This window comes from Symphalangus syndactylus, chromosome 4 (genome assembly GCF_028878055.3).
Source record: "Symphalangus syndactylus isolate Jambi chromosome 4, NHGRI_mSymSyn1-v2.1_pri, whole genome shotgun sequence".
In the NCBI taxonomy this organism is placed as follows: domain Eukaryota; kingdom Metazoa; phylum Chordata; class Mammalia; order Primates; family Hylobatidae; genus Symphalangus; species Symphalangus syndactylus.
The window spans coordinates 44,508,158-44,529,629 of record NC_072426.2 but is presented as its reverse complement, the minus strand read 5'-3'; the positions used below and the strand labels follow the sequence as shown (position 1 = coordinate 44,529,629).

General features: G+C 49.1%; 2 protein-coding genes across 8 annotated transcripts in view; one reads left to right on the top strand and one right to left on the bottom strand.

Annotated features, from left to right (window-relative positions):
• AIFM2 (apoptosis inducing factor mitochondria associated 2) overlaps positions 1–19,450 on the top strand; it is a 33,323-nt gene extending 13,873 nt beyond the window's left edge. For 4 of the 7 annotated variants that reach the window (XM_063637189.1, XM_055274552.2, XM_055274558.2 and 1 more), the window contains exons 7-9: positions 297–449; positions 1,942–2,142; positions 2,730–4,765. In XM_063637189.1, the coding sequence (XP_063493259.1) occupies positions 297–449; positions 1,942–2,142; positions 2,730–2,881 (506 nt within the window). In that variant the 3' untranslated portion in view covers positions 2,882–4,765. Of the gene's footprint in view, positions 1–296; positions 450–1,941; positions 2,143–2,729; positions 4,766–5,115; positions 6,613–17,303 lie in introns of those variants that run through there. The other 3 variants (XM_063637188.1, XM_055274553.2, XM_063637185.1) reach the window with 2 other exon arrangements.
• MACROH2A2 (macroH2A.2 histone) overlaps positions 4,777–21,472 on the bottom strand; it is a 59,924-nt gene continuing 43,228 nt past the window's right edge. The window contains exons 6-9 of the mRNA XM_055274559.2: positions 21,197–21,296; positions 16,643–16,732; positions 7,827–8,001; positions 4,777–5,517 (exon numbers count right to left, since the gene is read on the bottom strand). Of these exons, the coding sequence (XP_055130534.1) occupies positions 5,352–5,517; positions 7,827–8,001; positions 16,643–16,732; positions 21,197–21,296 (531 nt within the window). The 3' untranslated portion in view covers positions 4,777–5,351. The remainder of the gene's footprint in view (positions 5,518–7,826; positions 8,002–16,642; positions 16,733–21,196; positions 21,297–21,472) is intronic.

The window sequence follows — 21,472 nt, the reverse complement described above, 5'->3', positions numbered from 1 at the left end:
GTCTGAGGTTTTCCGTTAAACAGCTTTTCTGAGAACTTCTTGGGAAACAGCCTCGCTTCCCTCCAGGGCCTTCTTGGAACTTTTCTCCAGCTGGACCCCTTGGGGCCAGATGTCCAGATCTGCTTTGTGGGGCATGGAGTGGACTGAGGGAGGGGCATGGTGGGAAGATGGGGTGCAGCCATTGCCCAGTTGGGCCCCAGAGGTCCAGGCCCTCCCCAGGGTCAGTCTTGGCTTGGGGCCCAGGCTTGATGGGGTCCCCGCCCCCACCAGCCTCCTGGTCATGAACCCCCTTCTAGGTGAGCGGGTGAGCAATCTGGAGGAGCTGCCTCTCAATGAGTATCGAGAGTACATCAAGGTGCAGACGGACAAAGGCACAGAGGTGGCCACCAACCTGGTGATTCTCTGCACCGGCATCAAGATCAACAGCTCCGCCTACCGCAACGCGTTTGGTGAGCAGGTGCCCAGCCGGGCTTCCCCCATGCCTCCTTGCTCTCCAGCACCCTCTGAATGCCCTGCAGTGCTTGCCCCTAGGAGTCCACACCTTGCTGCCTTCCCCCTTTCTTCCCAGCTCAGACTTTAAATTCAGTGAGGGGCCACCCTTGCTGAGCTCTTCTCAGCTGTGACGATGGCTCAGCCCCAGGTGGCCAAGGTGACCAGAATCTTCTGAAATTAGGGCCGCCCCCTAGTGGTAAGAGGTGGGAACAGGCGTCAGAGAGATGACAAAGGTTGGTGTTCTGTTTCTTTCCCCCTCACCTGGGGACAGAGGAAATTCAGGGTCAGGCCTTCCTCTCTCTGCAGGCGTGCTGCTGTCCCCAAACCCAGATCAAAACATTTGGTCTCTTGAGCTTGGATTGACTAGGGAGTGGGGTTGGTAACATGGCCTCGTTTCTTAAAGCTCAGTATTTGCGTATTTAGCTGGCTGGAGGTGGCAGAGGTGGACTGATGTGTGTTTAAGCCTCCATTTGTGAGCAAGAGACTCAGTGGCCAGGCCTGGTGGTTGCTTTGTGTCCTCAAGTCCCTGTCATTTACTCCCGAATGCCCTTCCCTGACAAGGAGCTCCTGCCTTGTGTCCAGCAGAAGTAATGATCCAATCCCAGGAAAAGGAAGCCAGTCCAGGCTGTGTGTAGCAGTGAGATTGAGGGCTTATAATGGACAGAGATCCCAGAATTTAATACCAAATTGTCCTAATGTTGTATTTTCAAATACAAGTTTTTAAAAGTCCCTTTAAAAAAGCAGTTTGCCATTTATTAAAGCTCTGCATTTATTTTTAATGCTTCAGTTTTATTTTTGTTTTTTGAGACAGAGTCTTGCTCTGTCATCCAGGCGGGAGTGCAGTGGCGTGATCTTGGCTTACTGCAACCTCCACCTCCTGGGTTCAGGCGACTCTTGTGCCTCAGCCTCCCGAATATCTGGGATTACGGCTGCATGCCACTAAGCCCGGCTAATTTTTCTATTTTTAGTAGAGATGGGTTTCACCATGTTGGCCAGACTGGTCTTGAGCTCCTGGCCTCAAGTGATCTGGCCGCCTCAGCCTCCCAAAGAGTTGGGATTACAGGCATGAGCCACCACACCTGGCCTGCATTTATTTTTAAAATCTCACTTACATTCAAAAGTCAATTCAAGACTCAGCTAATCATTGTAGCTTGTTGAGAGTTGTGTACATTTCTAAAAGGAGGCCTGTTGGTATTTTGACCCATTTCCACCCTGGCATCAGCAACCTTGCCTCTGCAGGAAGAGTTGTGAGGTAGAGACTTCAGTGGGGAATAAATTAGGTGGGAGGGTGGCCTCTAGAGCAGGCACCTCCAGGGGGTGGTCATGCCTCAGGAGGGTGACCTGACCAGCACCTATTGACCAGCGTCTAGAGCTCGCCCTCACCTCCTCCTGGTGGCCACTTAACACAGCAGCTCAGTGTCTTGGTTTCAGTGTCATTTCTTCTGGCAGAGAGCAGACTGGCCAGCAGTGGTGCTCTGAGAGTGAACGAGCACCTCCAGGTGGAGGGCCACAGCAATGTCTACGCCATTGGTGACTGTGCTGACGTGAGGACGCCCAAGATGGCCTATCTTGCCGGCCTCCACGCCAACATCGCCGTGGCCAACATCGTCAACTCCGTGAAGCAGCGGCCTCTCCAGGCCTACAAGCCGGGTAAGAGAGGCCCCATGTGCTTTGCAGTTTTAAGAGAGTTTGGGGTTAAACATGGGGAAGCCTTTTTGGGCTATCAGATACCTGGCCGCTAGAACAAACTCTCCAAGCTGGTGATGGAAACATCCCCCTAGAGCTCTTTAAAAATAGGCCGGGCGCGGTGGCTCACACCTGTAATCCCAGCACTTTAGGAGGCCAAGGCGGGCAGATCACCTGAGGTCGGGAGTTCGAGACCAGCCTGACCAACATGGAGAAACCCCATCTCTACTAAAAATACAAAATTAGCCAGGCGTGGTCATGCATGCCTGTAATCCCAGCTACTCGGGAGGCTGAGGCAGGAGAATCACTTGAACCCGGGAGGTGGAGGTTGCAGTGAGCCACGATCACACCATTGCACTCCAGCCTGGGCAACAAGAGCAAAACTCTGTCTCAAAAAAAAAAAAAAAAAATCAGGGCCTCACCCACCTTCCTAAAGCGATTTCACATTTCCGGCCCTGAGTCCGAAGGCCTCAGGAAGGATCGGCACTCTGGGATGTGCAGCCCCAGGAGGTTCAATGAGTTTCTGGTGGTTTCTGTGTCTCTGCTTGCAGGTGCACTGACGTTCCTCCTGTCCATGGGGAGAAATGACGGCGTGGGCCAAATCAGTGGCTTCTATGTGGGCCGGCTCATGGTTCGGCTGACCAAGAGCCGGGACCTGTTCGTCTCTACAAGCTGGAAAACCATGAAGCAGTCTCCACCCTGATGGAGAGGCCGGGCGGGAGACGAGCTACTGCAGCAGGTGGGCATACGGACTGCTTGGCACATGGCACCCGCCTGGCAAGTGCTAGAACTAATGCTGTTCTTCTGGAATAAGATGCCAATGATGTGGTGGCCAGAAATGCAACTTGTATAAAACAAAAATGGAGAGAGAGAGGCATTAAACAAATACCCCCCTTAGTGGATGCTTTCTGGGTTTGGAAGGTGTGCTTGCCGTGGTACTGGCTGAGCGGCTCATGTGTGCTGGCTGCATGGTGCTGGGGAGGCCACAGCCAGCCTTCCCTCTGCACCTGCCTCCTCTGGGATGTGCATGCATGTGCACGTGTTTGTGGTCATGACGTGTGCCATTTAGAGCTCTCAGAGTAGGGCAGAGAGCTGGGCTCTGGTAGCCAGTGTCTGTCTGTGAGGGCAGGAAGGAGAGCTGCACATTGAGAACAAAGGAGGGACCTGAGGTGGAGATGCCCTTCACCCCAAATCTCTGCCATCACATGGTCAGGGAGCCCATACATTCTGCAACAACCAGGGACTTCACAGGAGCCTTGTTTTCAATTTGCTAACGGGAGCATAATCCCTGTACTCCTCAAGCCTCATGGCCTTCCTACATTTCCACTTTATTTGTTTGTTTATTTGAGACAGAGTCTCGCCCTGTCACCCAGGCTGGAGTGCAGTGGCAGGATCTCAGCTCACTGCAACCTATGCCTCCTGGGTTCACGTGATTCTCTTGCCTTAGCCTCCCAAGTAGCTGGGACTACAGGCGCGTGCCACCATGCCTGGCTAATTTTTGTATTTTTTTTAGTAGAGACGGGGTTTCACCGTGTTGGCCAGGCTGGTCTTGAACACCTGACCTCAGGTGATCCATTCATCTCGGCCTCTGGAAGTGCTGGGATTCCAGGCGTGAGCCACTGCAGCCAGCACATTTCCACTTTTAGATCCTAACTCCATAGCATAGGTTTCATTTAAGAAGAAAGAGCTAGATAAATGTTCCCTTCTGGTTACCCCACCCTGACAGAGTGTGTTTTTACACGGCTAGCAGGGGTTGAGACTGCAGCCTGGCCTGCTAGCCACCGGAGGTGTTTAAGGAAGGGCAGATAATGTGACTCTTTGTGGGGTGCCATCTGCTTACCCATTAGCGAGCAGAGGGGGTTTCTGCGGGTGACCCCCAGCATATTTCTAGGTTACTTATGGGCAGATTTGTAAGTGACAAAACTCCAGCTGATGCTGGGAATGGGGAGAGGGCCCTCCAGGGACTTTGTGGTTTTGTGCTTCTGGTTTCCTGGCCAACCCCAGGGTCACTCGTCTGGAGGACCAGCTGGGCACTAATGTCTGTCACCGACTATGTTATGGTGTATAAATGACTCCTCTATTTGGGAGAGATCTTCCAATCCAGGGACCGCCTGGGTTAAATCTGCATAGCAGAAGTGGTTGATGAGTTCATCTGAAGAAATTCAGGCCCTACCTCCCCACCCTGCCCCTCCCTGCTCCCTTTTGATGGTGGCCTCTGGGTACTTGGGCAGAGTCCTTGGGACACCAGCCTCTCTGGGGTTCTCAGGCCATCCCATTGGGGCTGTCACCCAGGCCTAAGTGAGTCGTGTGCCTCTATTGGAGGATGGCTGTTCCCCTGGTGGTTACATCCAAGGATCTGTCTTTATGGACCACGAACGGAAGCCTACCTTCCCAGAGGCAGGACCTTTGGTCTGAGAAACACAGGCCCTGGTGCTATCTGACCTGGGGTCCAGCGAGGTGGGAATCCCAGTGTGTCAGTGACAGGCCTTGTTCTATTGATTTACAAAATTCTAGAAGGACCTACGTGTGGGGACACAGTTTTCCAAACTGAGGAAAATGTTGCAATAAAAGAATATGTTGTAAGAAAGACACTGGATCTTTTATTTTTTTCCTTTCATTTTCTTTTTCTTAAAAAAACAAAACGAAACCAAAAAAAAGCCTGAAGCAAAATCTTTTTAGGAGTAGTTACAGATATTATAGGGGTGGGGGCGGGGGCACTAAAACAAAAGAGAAAAGCACCAGTGAGATGTCTTTCCCATTTTCTTCTCTCCGCCACGGAACACGCACACCAACAGAGCCCAGGCCACTTTTTGCCCTCTTCCCTTGGAAAAAGGAGGAACAGAAGATTTAAGAATTTTGAAAGGATTTTTTTCTTGTGTGAATGTGTGTAAAAGTCAATGCTATAAATCTAAAACGAGGTCTGTTTTTTTAAAAAAGTTCTAAAACAACAGGAGGAAAACACATGGAAAGAAACCCCTCGCGGAGACCTGCTTCCTTACAGACGGAGACTCTTTTGGAGGAGAGTGTGAAGGGCAGAGGGCTCACTGCGCCGGCAGGACCTGCCCGGCCGCCCTCCATTCCCCCGCCATCACCCCTCCTCTCTCCTTTTAAAAAGCAAAACCCCACTCTTGGGACTCGGGTCGTCCTCTGATCCCTGCTGGAAAGTTCGGCGGCTACTTGGCATCGAGCTTGGCCATCTCCTGCACGTAGATGCCGATGCTCTCACTGTCGAAGAGCAGGAAGTACACATTCTTCAGCGAGGATGCGCTCGAGTCATCAAAGTGGGCTGAGATGGCTTTGAGGGTCACCTGGGCCGCGGTCTGTTTGGGAAAGCAGTTTCTGTGCCAAAGCAAAAGAAGAGCTGATGTCATTTTGGTCCGTGGGACCCATGAGAGCATGAAGTGCCTTTGTTTTTACTGGGTGGGGCCTCACTGTGTGCAGGGCTAGTCCATGCATGATATCCTTTGACCCTAGCCAAAGGGACAGCCTGGGGGTGGCAGGTGGGGCATGTTGCCCCCACTTTATAGGTTTCACACTGACTCGGAGAGGGACAATGATTTAATTTAATTTAATTAATTTATTTGTTTTGAGATGGAGTCTCTGTTGCCCAGGCTGGAGTGCAGTGGCGCGATCTCGGCTCACTGCAACCTCCACCTCCCGGGTTCAAGTGATTCTCCTGCCTCAGCAACCCAAGCAGCTGGGACTACAAGTGCGCACCGCCACGCCTGGCTAATTTTTGTATTTTTAGTAGAGACAGGGTTTCACCATGTTGGCTAGGCTGGTCTTGAACTCCTGACCTCAGGTGATTCGCCTGCCTTTGCCTCCCAAAGTGCTGGGATTACAGGTGTGAGCCACCGTGCCCTGCCAAGCACAATGATTTTAGTCAAGGTCATAGGGCTGGCCAAGTGAAGAGTGCCCTGTATTTTATTTTTTATTATACTTTTTTTAAAGTAGTTTTTTTTTTTTAGAGGCAAAGTCTTGCTCCATCACTCAGGCTAGAGTGCAGTGGTGTGATCATAGCTCACTGCAGCTTCAAACCTCTGGGCTCAAGGTATCTGTCTCCTGCCTCAGCCTCCTAAGTAGCTGGGACTACAGGCGTGTGCCTATAAAAAAATTTTTTTTTTGTTTTTAATTTTTTGTAGAGACGGGTCTTGTTATGTTGCCCAGGCTGGTCTCGAACTCCTGGCCTCAAGTGATCCTCCTGTCTCAGCCTCCCAAAGCTTTTGGATTTACAGGCGTGAGCCACTGCGCCAGCTCCCTGTATTTGAATCTATGTCACCTGACCAAGTCAAGCTTGGCTTTAAAAATGCTAGCCATTCAGCATTAAAAATACCCGGTCTTCAAAAAAGCAAACAGAAGTTTTATTAGCTCCCTCCAAAGTGGTTGATATACTAACCCGATTGTTTAGTAAAGGGCAAAAATGTATGCTCCAAACCTGTCTTCATAAGTCCTTTTTTATGCACTTAATATTTCATAGGCACAGGCCCATGTAATTTCAGCATCGTGACTCTGGGCATGGCGGGGTTGATGAAAGTTTGTTAAAGGCTCCAGGTTCCAGGGAACTACTGATAGTGCCATCCACCAGGTTAGGCCACAGCACCAGCTTCCAGGGACACAGCCAGAGTGGTCGTTAGGGGTCAGCCACAAAGACCTCTGGAGCAGGTCCAGGAGGGGCCTGTTAATAGGGATTCTTCCCACTCGTGTGTATTCCAGTACAGAACAGCACTGCCATGGGCCCACTGATGACACAATGCATCTCACAGCATCTCTGGGCCTGGACTGCTAAGACTCAATGCTGCTTGCCTAGGTTGACGTATGATTACAGCAGGAACCTAGGTCTCATTATTTTCCTCTTGGGCTTCCCAGGACACAACTATAAACCATAGCTATATTATAAAGGGCAGCTCTCAAGATGAGAGGGTGTTCAAAATTAAAGCAATAGATTGGCTAGGGGCATGAAGGGAGAAGATATGTTTTATGTGACAGCAGATATCCTCATTACATATCTGAAACAATGCCCAGCTGGGATCTGTGACAATCCAGTCATTGCCCAGCCTCCTTTTCAGCAATCACTCAGGGACAGATTTTCACTTCTCTAGGTGTGTTTGTCAAAGCCTGGAACTCCTGGCTCTGCAGTCTCCCAGAGCAGCAATGGAATTCCCTGGGGATTCTGGAGCCAGAGGTCGGAGATGGGGGCCTGAGATTCTGCATTCTGACATCGGTCACTGCTGCCTATGGACCACACTTTGAGTAGCAAGGCCTTCGAGCCTGGCGTTTTCTGATCACGTGTCTTGGACATGGACAGCTGGTGGGAATATGGACTTTGAATCTGGAAGGCTCTCAAAAAAAACACACCAGCTAGCCTCTGCCTCCCGCTCCTCCCCAGGGCTGCCTTCCTCCTGGGGCTTTAACATCAAAGAGGCAGTGGGGCTAGCCCCAGCCAGGGAAGACCTGCTGCCTGTGAGCCAGTGGGCTCGCTTCCCCATGGGTTCTGAAGGATGAAAACTGGGTTTTCTGCCCCGCCATCTGGTCAGCATACTTGGCTGTGCTGGCAGCCCTTGGTAACACCCAGATCAGATGTAAGTGGGGGAGCAGCTGATTTCCAGGGAAAAAGCTGGAGGAATCAACTCAGGGGAACTGCATCTTACCTGCCGCTGGGGAAAGGCGGGAACGCGACGGACTTTAGCTTCTTGTCCTCCGCCGCTGACAGGCAGTTTTTGATGGTCTCTTCAAGCTGTTCTTCACATTTGTCAGAGCCCCACTGAGGGATGTGACAGTGGATGACAAATTTGGCTGCGAGTCCACTGGATTGGCTGACGGCGGCTGGGACATAGGAGAGAAAATGCCGCGGGTTATATTTCCTAAGGTTTCCTAGGTTATAGCCTAACCTCATCAGGTACCTGTTAGATCTGGAGATAAGGCAGTGATAGAGACGTTGGCTGGGCAGCATCCTGTGCTCCTGATGTGGACTATGTTTAACAGAGAGCAAGAGCTGGGTTGGATCGCTTTGCACAGTTAGCACAAGCTTTGGGTAGAAACGTTTAATGCTGCTCTGATGCGCCATTTTCATATGGTCTGCCAAGTAGTCCCTGGGTTGGGCTACCTCCTCACAATGGTTCCTAGTTAAAGGGACATGTCAGATCCTCTCTGGTGGCTGTGGTAGGTAAAGTAATGGCATCCCAAAACACCCACGTCCTCCTCCCTGGAACCTGTGGGTTTTCCTGTACATGGCAAAAAAGACTTTGCTGATGTGATTAAGTTAAGGCTCCTGAGATGGAGAGATGATCCTAGACTGTCTGGGTGAGCCTGGGGCCTGATAAGAGGGAGGCAAGAAGGTCCAAGGCAGGAGAAGTCCGTGTGATGAAGGAGACAGAGATTGGAATGATGCAGCCAGGAGCCAAGCAATGTTGCAGCTTAGAAGCTGGAAAAGGCAAGGAAGGAATCCTTCCCTGAGCCTCCAGAAGGAACCAGCCCTGCCAACACCTGGATCTTAGACTCTTAAAACTCATTGTGGATTTCTGGCCTCCAGAACTGTAAGAAGACAAATTTGTGTTGTCTGAAGCTATGAACTTTGTGGTAATTTGCTACAGTAGCCACAGGAAATGAATACAGTGGCTTTTATTTTATTTTTTTATTTTTAGTTTTTTTTGAGACAGAGTCTTTTTCTGTTGCCCAGGCTGGAGTGCAGTGGTGCGACCTCAGCTCGCTGCAAACTCCACCTCCTGGGTTCAAGTGATTCTAGTGCCTCAGCCTCTCAAGTAGCTGGGATTACAGGAATGTGCTAATTTTTAAATTTTTTTGTAGAGATGAGGTTTTGCTATGTTGCCCAGACTGGTCTTGAACTCCAGGGCTCAAGTGATCCTCCTGCCTCAGGCACCCAAAGTGCTGGAATTACAGGCATGAGCCATCACACCTGGCCTACTGTGGCTTTTAAAAAATAGCTGTGCCTGGGCCCCACCCCCAGAGGTCCTGACTCAGTAGGTCTGGTGCAGGGGCTTATGCTTATGTGATTTTAGGACCTTCTATGAGTTGAGAACCACTGAACTTGATTGTATAGTTCCTTGACAGGGACTGCCATTTGATGATCTCCACATGCCCTGCAGAGAGTGGGGTTTCAAAAGCGGGCTGTGAAATTGGATTAGGCCAGCCTTCTCTCACAATTTCTGTCATATTCCTTTGTTTTACTGTTTACTCCCCTAAACGTGGTTCCCATTCGTGACAGTTGATAAAGCCCCGTGGCTGCTAAGCTCGAGGGAAGTCCCTGTGGGACCCCCCAGGGGAGCAGTTCCTTCGGATCTGCCTGAGGCAGCTGCAGCTTCAGCCATGAGCCATGCGTGCCCCCACGCCGCCCGGGTGCCCTGTGCCCCTCCAGGAACTCAGGAATCGGCGTAGTAAGGGTCTGTGGCCACTAGGGGCAGCACTTGTAACAGAAATGTGTGTCTGCCGTATTCCAGAGCTGTGTGTGGGGTTGAGGTGAAAGACTGACTGGAAATCTATGATGCCCACCTAGTTTATGATAAGTATTTCCTGGCAATGTCCACAGTGTCAGGGAAGTGCTGACTGCACTTCCTCGCATGGGTGGAAGCCAAATCCAAGGGACCCCTTCGTCCATCAGGGGAGGCTGTAGGCTCCTTGCCTTCCAGTGCCTAGAGGGGGCTCAGTGTCATCACATGTGAACGCCTGAGTGCAGGACCCCGGCCACACAATACACCGAGGCCCTGGGTAGGGCCCGCCATGCATGCTGACTCTACGATCATGTATATTCACCAGAAGCAGAGCGTCCCTCTTTGGCCTGAACAATGATGCCGCTAAAACTGGAGGCTGCTCTGCCAAGAGCCAAGGAGCCTGGGCATGGGCCTTGCCTGCACGGTGCGATCTTCCCGAGCACCTGGCTGCTATTGTATGCCGGACAGAGTTTGGCTTGTTACAGTCATGGCTGATTTATTTCATATATTTTAAAAGTATAATCATGTTACTAGCAGAATGGTATTCCTCTAATGTAAAGTCTTTTTTTTTTTTTTTTTTTTTTTTTTTGAGACAGGGTCTCCCTCTGTTGCTCAGGCTGGAGTGCAGTGGCTCGATCACAGCTCACTGCAACCTCTGCCTCTTGGGTTCAAGCGATTCGATTCTCCTGCCTCAGCTTCCCAAGGGGCTGGGATTACAGGCACCCGCCACCATGCCCGGCTAATTTTTTGTATTTTCAGTAGAGATGGGGTTTCACCATGTTGGCCAGGTTGGTCTTGAACTCCTGACCTCAAGTTATCCACCCGCCTCGGCCTCCCAAAGTGCTAGGATTGTATCGCACCCAGCCAAAAGTCATTTTTAAATAAAAGGAATATGTTCCTATTGGCAACGTCAAACATCCAATCAAGTAAAAAATGACTTTCAGGGTAGTGCACGATGACATTTCAGTCCAAAACAAAGTATGTTCATGGCAACTGGAAATGAATAACACAGCTTGTAGCTGTAATGCTTTGTAATGTTCTCCAGAGGTGTCAAGGATGAGGGTCAAGTTATTGCAAGGGTTGTGACCCTGGTATTTGGTATAAGCACCTATCCACATAATGACTAGAGGCATTCTCTTACCTAATGTGATGCCTGGTGAAGACCTGCATTCTGAGGGTGGCAGTGCTGCTGCTGGGAGCTTCTAGAACCTTCCCCCAGGTGAGCCATCACAGTTCTTGGAGTCACCACAGAAAAAGGGGACTCTAGGTTGGCCCCTTGTCCTGCTGAGAGACTGCTACTGCTGATGCCTGGTTTCCACGACACTGTGGGTTTTCTTTTAACAGCACCTCAGTTTCCCACAATGGCCTCTCCTCCTCCTGCGTGTCTGGGCCCAGTGCTCTTCTCTCTGCTGCAGCCTCAGCTCCTAAGCAGCCATCTGCAAGCCATTTTCCTCCTTAGCTTTCAACAGGGACCTGCACCTCATGACCTTTCCGGGGCCCCAGGGCTAACATGTGCCCAGTAAAATGGCCATTCACTCCTGAAACCCGATTCCCCTTTTTCCCTCTCTGTCACTGCAGACACCATCGGTTTCCTCTGCCTTGTCTCATTCCAGGCCCATGTGCTTCATTTTCACCCCCACTCCACCCCCACCCTCATCCGATACAGCTTTCTCGATAGTCTTCGGGCCCCAGCCCTCCTTCTGCCAAACCATCCTCCATATGGTTGCTGGAGCCAAGGTCCTTAAACTCCACATTTAAACTCAGAATCTGCAACTGCTCCTGATTGCTACCTGGCCTTACTGCAGTCCTCCCAGGCTCCCTTCATGGTCGGCCCCTCTCCCCTTGGAGTCTATCCATTTCTTGCTCTCTCTGGATGCCCAGTCGTCCTCCAGCCAGTGGGCTCAGTCCCCTGCACACATGGGTCTGTCTGCACCTCTGTCTCCAAACTTGGCTATCCTGCTTTGTCCCTGACTCCCTCACCCATTCTCTCTGGGCCTCGGCCATGCAATTCAGCAGCCAGCTGTGCTAAGTGATGTACTGTGTTACCCTGGGGTCCCCGCCTGGTTGTAAAGTTCAGGAGTGTTCAGGGCCTACAATCACATCCACATCCTGATGCCTGCACCCGACAGCACACACTGTAGATGCTTAACGTGAACTGGTTCTGCCCCAGATGACATCTTCACCGAAGCACTTTTGTATTCCTTGCTGCTGCCTGGCTCCTAGCACAGTCACTGGCAGGCAGGTGCTCCAATATTCAACAAATGAATGAAAGGCCTGACTTTTCATCAGTTTGCTCAGCCTGGAAACCCTGGACCTACCTTAGCTCCAGCTTCTGCCTCCCTGAACATGCAGCATCGCTGCCTCTCACTGACTCTGCTCCTGAAATATTTTCTTGATCCACCCTCCCCCACCCCCTGCCACAGGGTGGGCCTGCACTGCAGTTGGTCTGTTTTAACCATGTTAAGATGCACTTTTTTTTTTGTTTAAACATTTTAATATTGTTGAAATCAGGAAGCATCTTAGAATTGCTGTCAGCCTGGAGCTGAGTTCTTCCAGAAAGAAATTACATTTCCTTCTATGTCACCTGGGGACACTACCAAACTAAGGCTATGTCTCACTCTCTTCTCTGCCTGAGGTTTTGAGCTGCACTGGATCTGGCTGCAAATCTTCAGGAGCACTGGCTTGCGGTTCAAATTCTTTTTCTTTTTTTTTAGAGACAGAGTTTCACTCTTGCCGCCCAGGCTGGAGTACAATAGCGTGATCTCGGTTCACTGCAACCTCTGCCTTCCGGGTTCAAATGATTCTCCTGCCTCAGCCTCCCAAGTAGCTGGGATTACAGGCACCCACCACCACGCCCAGCTAATTTTTGTATTTTTACTAGACAGGGTTTCTCCATGTTCGTCAGGCTGGTCTCAAACTCTCGACCTCAGGTGAGCCACCCGCCTCTGCCTCTCAAAGTGCTTCGATTATAGGCGTGAGCCACCATGCCTGGCCAAATTCTTTAGTGAGGCTTCTTTTCCCCCCCCCTCTGTCCACTGGATGCCAAGATCAAGATATTTGCTGCTCCTTTCTGCATGGCGGGTCATGTCTTGCTTGCTGTTATACTAATGTGCCCCAGCTTTATGTGGGGCCTCCTATTAGACACCTTATTTTGGAAATTTAATTTTTCTTAGTGTTACATACAATAAGAGTATATCTTACAACTGATGGTGTTTTAAATGAAATGCAATGTGGTGTTAGACAGTGGCAAACCATCTCCCCTTCTCCATTTTTCCCAGGGTGCTAACACTCACTGGCCCCAGGCCATGGCTTCTTACACCTAACACATTTGCACCAATGTCTTAGCTCAAAATTGTGTCCTGCAGCCCTCTCCTTCCTTCCAGGTTCATGTCTATTTCCTCGGTGCAGACTTTTGTATTCTTTCCAGCTAGCGTCTGGATTGCTGCCTCTCAACTTCTGCACATCTGAAATTGTACATCTTTTGTCCTCATTCTTGAATGACAACGTAGCAAAATGTGGAATTCTTGGTTGACAGTTTTTTTTTTTTTCCCTTCAGTGCTTTGAAGCTATTTCTTTCCTGTTTCCACACATCTTTTTTTTTTGCTGATGAGAAGTCTGCTGTCATTAGAAGAGCCATCATTTCTTTACAAATGATCTGCCTCTCCTCTCGGGTTACTTTGAAGGTTTCTTTTGATTTTTCAATTTCTGAGGCTTTACCACAACACTCCAGGTTTTGGATTTATTTTCATGTATTTTGCTTGATATTTTCAGCTTAAGGGCTCATGCTTCATCCTAGAAAATTCTCAGCTATGATCTCCTTAAATAATGCTTCTCTACTTTCTATTTCTGCCTTTGGGACTCTGTTTAGAAGTGTGTTGGTGCTGGGCACGGTGGCTCCCACCTGTAATCCTAGCATTTTGGGAGGCTGAGGCAGGAGGATCACTTGAGCCCAGCAGTTCGAGATCAGCCTGGGCAATATAGCAAGACCCCATCTCTATTTAAAAAATAATTTAAAAAAGAAGTGTGTTGGAGCCTCTCATTCTGTGTACAGCAGCTATTTTTCCTCTCCTTTGCACCCTATCAGGCAGTTTCTGGGGAACCTTCCCCACACCCAGGCCCCCAGTCCAGATGCCATCTTAGATGACTGAGTTGGGGCTTGGTCTCATGGTCATATCAGGGATGTGGTGGAGCCAAACATTGACTTGGTGGGCGATGTGGCCCTGGGCTTGGATGAGGGGCTCTCTTCTCCCTTCTGCTACCCTAGAAGGACAGATTTTTATACAAGTTGTAGCCCTGGGTGGTGGCTAGAGCTCTGGCTTCTTGTAAAGGCCGTGAGAGTCTCATGCAGCCCCTTGCGTTGGGCAGTGAGCCTGGCTCTGGCCCTCTTTATACGTGAAGCGACTCTGCATCTTACAGACCTGGAGCCCAGGCCTGGGGCGGCGGCCTTCTGGAGGTGCTGCTGCAGCCCTCCTGTCTGTCTACATGGAGGCTTATTTTATATTTGAGTGTGGCTCTTACAGTTTTTAAAGAGACACTGCATCTATTACTGCTATGCCTCTGGGGAGTGGTGGGTGGAGATTTAAAGTGTGGGCTCTTGTTCTTTCTGGACTAGAAGCCCCCATTACTTTTTTCTTTTCTTTTTTTTTTTTTTGAGACAGAATCTTTCTCTGTTGCCCAGGCTGGAGTGCAGTGGCGCGATCTTGGCTCATTGCAACCTCCACTTCCCAGGTTCAAGTGATTCTCCTGCTTCAGCCTCTGAGTAGCTGGGATTACAGGCATGCGCCACCGCGCCTGACTAATTTTTGTATTTTTAGTAGAGACGGGGTTTCACCATGTTGGTCAAGCTGGTCTTGAACTCCTGTCCTTGTGATCTGCCTGCCTCAGCGTCCCAAAGTGCTGGGATTACAGGCATGAGCCACCATGCCTGGGCCCTACTTTTATAACAATCAAGTCTAATCTGGACAGCCCTCTGCTTAAACTTCCAAGTGCCCTCATGTCCATGTAGGGTCAGATCCAGACCCCTTCACACAGCCCACAGGCCCAGACTCATCTTGGCTGCTGTTTCTCCCCTCCCACGTGCTGACCCAGGACTCCCTGCTCATGCAAGACACGTATCTTCTCACATGCAGTGCTCCTATTGCCCTCTGTGTCCCACCCCCAAGGGGTCTCACAGCCTCACTGCAGTCCTCCCACACTCCCCTATGCTGAGGTCGTGGCTCCTGCTCTGTGCCCCAATTATGCATCTGAGGGCAGCAGTGGGTTTTATTTTCCTCTGAAGCCCTGCAGCACTTGGCACTGACTGAGGGTACAAGGAGTGAACTGATTGGAAATTGTGTGGGTGGGAACATGGATCTGAGGTTGAATCCACCTGTCAAAAAGTTGCCCAATATCATGGACAAGAGATGTTCAAACAAAAACTTGTGCACAGATGTTCACTGCAGCTCTATTCACAATCACCAAAGGTGGAAACAGCCCAAATGTCCATCAGTAAATGAATGGTTAAACAAAATGGAATATTATTCAGCCATGAAAAGGAATAAATACTGACCCATGCTACAGTATGGATGAACTTTGAAAAAAATGTTAAGTGAGAGAAGCCAGACAGAAAAGTCATATATTGCATGATCCCATTTATATGAAATGTCCAGAATAGGCAAATCCATAGAGACAGAAAGTAGATTAGTGCTTGCCAGGGCCTAAGCGGGGCACTGGGCATGACTGCTTAATGGTTAGGGGGTTTGTTGGGAGAAAAGCAAGCTAAGTGTTGAGAGAAGCTGAGGCAGGGCTTGCATATCTGACATAATGTAAAAGAGTCTTGGAACATATCCGGGGTCCAGATTCTAAAACCCCTTGTGGCCTTTGGAACACCAAGCTCTGTGCCAAAGGGTGGAAGGCTACCCTGACGCACCATAATCTAAGCCCAGGGCATAAAACCCCTCGTGGCTTGGATAGAATCCAGGGCTCGTGGCTGTGGAATGTGTCTAGACTTGCTGGCTTCTTGCTCCTTGCTCTCGATCGATTGTATCTTGAGTTAAAAGATCCTGCTCTCCATTATCTCAAGTAGCAGAATATGTTCCAAATGCTTCAAAGGAAATGCTAAACTGTCACAGCTGTAGATCATACGCTTGCCCTTTCGACCCCCACATCCTCACCACCTGTAAATAGCCTGGGCTTCCTGAGCTCGGGGCCTTCCCAGCCTCCACACACTAGCGACAGCCCCGTGGACCCACTTTCTCTCTCAAACTATCTTTTCTCATTCCTTTGACTCCGCTGGACTTCGTCACCCCCACGACCTGGTGTTGAGTCCGATCAACCCAACAGGGTTTCTGTGTGAGGTGATATCAAAGGCTGCACAATGCTGTAAAAGTACTTAATGCCACTGAATTATACGCTTCAAAATAGTTCCAGTGGCCGGGTGTGGTGGCTCATGTCTGTAATCCCAGCACTTTGGGAGGCCAAGGCGGGTGGATTACTTGAGGTTAGGACTTTGAGACTAGCCTGGCCAACATGGCGAAACCCCATCTCTACTAAAAATACAAACACTAGCCAGGCATGGTGGCATGCGCCTGTAATTCCAGCAACTCGGGAGGCTAAGGCACAAGAATCGTTTGAACTTGGGAGGCAGAGGTTGCAGTGAGCTGAGATCATGCCATTACACTCCAGGCTAGGTGACGGAGTGAGACTCTTTCTCAAAAAAAAAAAAGAAACATAGTTCCAGTGGTAAGTCCTATGGTTTGTGTATTTTATCACACACATGCGAAGTTCACCCAATGGCTCTAGATCATTTTGAGGGATCTGATGCAAACTGACTTGAATTATTCCGACATATTAGAGTCCCCAGGACATCTGAAAGGATCTCTATGGGCCTGCCCAAATTACCTGAGATGCTAAAACAGCTTTCTGATTAGTTATGGCATACTTTGTCTCATAAGCTGAATAGGCATGAGGCACGTGAGGCTGGAGACTCCAGAGAGGAGGGTGAGGCCATGCTGGTGACAGGAGCCTAGTTCCACACTTACCTTCGGCGACTTCCAAAGGGCCTTGGGATTTGCGAAGCTCCTTTACTGTTTCCAAGAACTCTTTTCCCCCAGCCTTTTCCAAGGCTTTACCTGCAAAGGAGAGCAATGGGAAGCCACTGTGGTTGTTCTTTCAATCTAATTACACTGTTTGACATATTTGTGGTAGGCCAGGAGAAAACAGAAGCACTGTTAGAAACTAGGAATTGAAATTCCCAATTGTTATCCTGGTTTGCTAGTGGTCAGGGGAGGCAGGGGTCTCTGGGCCTCAGTCTAGCAGACTTAGATTGGCAAGCTTTTATCAAGGATCTTTTAAGGGGTAATTTGGCCATAAAGCTGTCTCATGGCTTGAGTCTTGTAGATGATTTAAAAACAAAACAACAAAAAACTGAGATTCTAGTGTTGTGTCCCACAGGTTTAGTACTCATGTGGAGAGCTCTGAAGTCCTGGTCCCATCACAGTGCCATCAACATACTGTATGTGCTTGAGTCAAAGGGCAGACAGAGGCCCAGGGCAGCCTGGCACGTTGTTCCCCCAGCCCGGTGCTCAGTTTGCAATGGAGAAATGCAGAGAGGCTAATCTCTAAGGACATTCCTGCCGGGAGATACCCTGAGCCTTTGATGTTAGGGGAATGCCTCACTCTTTCTTTTTTTTCCTACCTCAGCTCTTACTTCTACACAGGCCAAGTGGAACCCCTGGGAGATGACAGGACGCCACCTCTGACCTCACAGGAACCCTGTCTGTGTGCACCAGCGCATCCAGCTGTCATGTCTCTGAGATGACATGGGTGTTTTGTCCAGACTGGGATGACGGCGGCTTTGGGGCAGCAGAGGAGGCATTTTTCAGATGTTTTTATCTTCGAATGAACTTGGTGATCTGGATGTCTGAGGCAAGTCTCAGCTCCCTCTTTATGAATCATCATTATTATTATGGTTCAGTTCATGGTCTTCCCCAGGGCCTGGGTGCTGATGCTTTCCCACTCCACACTCGAGCCTCAAGTATATGTAGACAGCCACAGTACGCTGTGCAGCTGGTTTAGGACAAGTGTCTATTCCAGTGGTCACTGTCCACTGGGGGAGGGCGTGCAGAGGGGTTTTCTTTGTTAATGTGCTTGGGTTTCCATGATGCAACTGAGAAATGGTGATTGTGCATTATACCCAGTACCTCTGAGGCTCCTTTCTGGCCCCCAGATTCCTGGACACTGTTGATCTATTGGGTCCAGAAGCCTGGAGAAGGCCGGGTAACCGAAGCTGGCAGCCAGTTCATGTTGAGAAGCAGAGGACTAGGTCTACACTGGTGCCCTCTGCATTCAGGTCAAGGGCCAAATGGGAATGTGCAGAAGGCAAGGGGAATCCACCCTCCTCACTGAAGGCTTTTAAGAAAAAAGCATCCTGGAGACAGGTAGTTTCTGTCTACAGAAGCATTCCCAAGAAGGAAAGGAGCAATGCTAGAATGAGAATACCACAGGTTTGCAACTCCTAACAAATGGCGGAATCTAGAGAAGAGGCATCAATGGCTGCCAGCATCACACCAAGACAGACAACCAGGCACGACGCGCCTCCTCAGGCATGAGCGCTCGCCACTGACCAAGGAGTCTTGGCAAAGTTTTCGAACCTACACCTCATGAAACCTCTAGATCCAACCACCAAGTTATAAAAAAGCAAAGAAACATGTTTCATGATGCCAGGAGGATGTAATCAACAAAATCCGGACTGCATGAAACCCTATAGGACAAATGGCCCAGCTTCCTCAACAAATGAATTGCAAAGAAATAAGAAAGAAAGAGATGAAGGAGGAACCTGTGGTATAAGAGACTCATCAACCAACTGCAGTGCGTGGACTGATTTGGATCCGAAATCAAATAAACAAATTTTCTTTCTTTCCTTTCTTCCTTTCTCTCTCCCTCTCCCCCTCCTTCCCTCCCTCCTTCCTTCTCTACCTTCCCTTCCTTCCTTTCTCTCTCTCTCCCTCTGTCTCTCTCTTTCTCTCTTTTTCTTTCCCTCCCTCCCTCCCTCCTTCTCTCTCTCTCTTTTTCTCTCTTTCTTTGCTTTCTTAATTTCTTGACAGGGTCTCACTCTGTGCACTCTGTGGCCCAGGCTGGAGTGTAGTGGCGTGATCACAGTTCACTGCAGCCTAGAACTCCTGGGTTTAAGTGATCCTCCCACCCCAGCCTCCAACCTTAGCTGGGAGCACAGGCATGTGCCACCACGCCTGGCTAATTTTTATATTTTTTGTAGAGATGGGGTTTCGCCATGTGCCCAGGTTGGTCTGGAACTTCTGAGCTCAAGTGGTCTGCCCACCTCAGCCTCCCAAAGTGCTGGGATTACAGGTGTGAGCCACCGTACTCGGGCCCCCCTTTTTTTATAAGAGATGGGGGTCCCACTATATTGTCCAGGCTGGTCTCAAACTCCTGGGCTCAAGCGATCCTCCTGCCTCAGCTTCCCAAGTAGCTGGGACTACAGGAGTGTGCCACTGTGCCTGGTTTAAACAAGTGTTTAAGAAACTTGACATTTATGATGTAACTGGAATTGGAGCACTGGTAATTTGTTGATATTGCTATCTTTTTAAAGGTACAATAATGGTATTGTGGCTGTGTTGTTAGTAAACAGCCCTTATCTGTTAGAAGTCATTGTGAAATATTCATAGATAAAATGACGTCTGGAAGTATGTGGAGGGGGTAAGAGCTGAAACAAAGGTGGCCATGGGTGGTGATTATTGCATCTGATTGCACAGGGTTTCATTATACTTTTCTGTTATTTTTTGTGTATGCTTGACTTTTCCCATAATAAAATAATGTTTTGAAAAGAGTAAGGCAGGGCCTTGGCTGCTGGGATGATTAGTTTGGGTGATGGTGGTGGAGAATGGAATCATAATGGGAGGGACTCCTCCTAACACAGCAGCAATAAAACAACTGTCAATTACTAACTGCCTAGGAGCCCAGCACTGTGCTAGGCTCCATCACAGCACCCCTATGGGACAGGAACTATTGCTATCCTCCCTTACAGAGGAGGAAACGGAGGTTCAGGGAGGTTTAGAAGCCTGCCAGAGGTGACATAGCTAGGAAGCAATTCAGAAAAGCTGGGACAGTCCAGGCAGGCCGACCTGGAACCTGCCCTCTTAACCACCTGACTGCCTTTAGCCCATTTCTCCTCCCAAGACCCTGAAGAGGTTAGCCTTAGAATCCACTGCTGGGATCTGAGTGTGAATTTTTGCTCCCAGACCAGTGCTCTTTCTACTCTGCCACCGTGCCAACTAAAAAAAGGAAGCATATTGTTTTTCTTACATAAAAATTTCATTACTATAGAAATGTGTAAAGTATGAACACTGCAATGTGTCAGTGAGAGGCAGGACAGCTATTAAAAGAGCTCCAGATGAAGGCTACTAGAGGGCGTCCTTCCATGGACAGTGGAAGGAGACCTGTTTCTCTGTAATGCTGACTTTTCCCAGGGCTGTCTGTCTCCTTTTCAGCACACAGCAAGTGGCCTCTGATGCCAGGAGGAAGCCCTGAATGAGTCCAGCTGCCTGGGGTCCCTGGTGCTACCACCCAGGGCTGAACTACTAGCATCTACCTCAAATTGCCTCCCTCACAGGCAAGCCCTGTACCCTAGAGACAAAGCCCCTTCTTTGCTCACTTTACCCTTTCCGTGGAGAGTTTAAGGCAGTTCTGGCTTGGTAAAAATGGACGGGATGGGGACTGTTAGCATGCTGTTATTTCCAGCGCCCATAACAGCTTACCCTCCCAAGCTCCTCCACCCTGGCTAGTAACAGCTCCCTCTGCCACTCGTGGGACAGGTGGCAAACCACAGGCAAAAATAACTCAATGCTCATAGCTTAATGGGCAACCTAATATTTTCTAGATGTCCATTTCCCTTTTATCAATAGCACTCTCAATATTTAAGCTTACGATATATGTAAACATGTACAACAATATTTATAGTAGCACTATTCATTATAGCTCAAACTGGAAACTACCCCAAATGTCATCAGTGGTAGATCCATAAACTGTCATATATTTATAGAGTGTAATACTACAGAGCAAGGAAAATGAGTGAATACAAGCATACTCAACAACATGGATAGATTTCACAATACTAAATTGAGCAAAAGGAGTCGGACCCAGAAGAGGACAAGATTTCATTTTTACAAAATTCAAGACAGAAGAAACCCATCTCTGCTTTGATAAGAAAGGACAGTGGTTACCCTTGGAGGACATACTGACTGGGAGTGGGGCTGAGGGAGACTTCTGGGGTGCTGGTAAGGGTCTGCTTCAGGATCTTGGTGCTGGTTGCAAAGTGGGGTTCACTTTGAGAAAAATTCATCTAGCTCTACGCTAAAGATTTGCTTTTACACAATATCCCAATAAAAATTTCAAAAATATATGCAGAATTAAAACAAAGTTAGCTTCTCTCCAGTGAAACTGTTCAACTACACATAAAGACAGAGTTTAACATGGGACCCCAGCAATGGGATAGCCAGTTGACAATGATCAGCTTCACAAGAACTTGCCTGAACAGTGGCCTATTCTATGGCACTTCTACTGAAGTCTCAGGACCTTACCTATATCTTCTTTGAGGTCAATTTCGGCTGTGGTTGGGTGGACAATGCCCTCCACTCTCATGGAGCCAATATGGCTGATGTCACTCTGGGTTAAGGACAGCTGCATTAGGAAGAAAAGGTGGAGAATGTGGAAAAGATAAAATTCTGTTGAAAAATCTCATATTTTACTTGCATTCATTAATTTTTTTTAATTATTCATACCCAATGTCAACATAGGGGCTGCATAGAGAGTGACAACCTCCAGTTTCCCAGGTGTTTGGCTTGCAATAAGCTCTT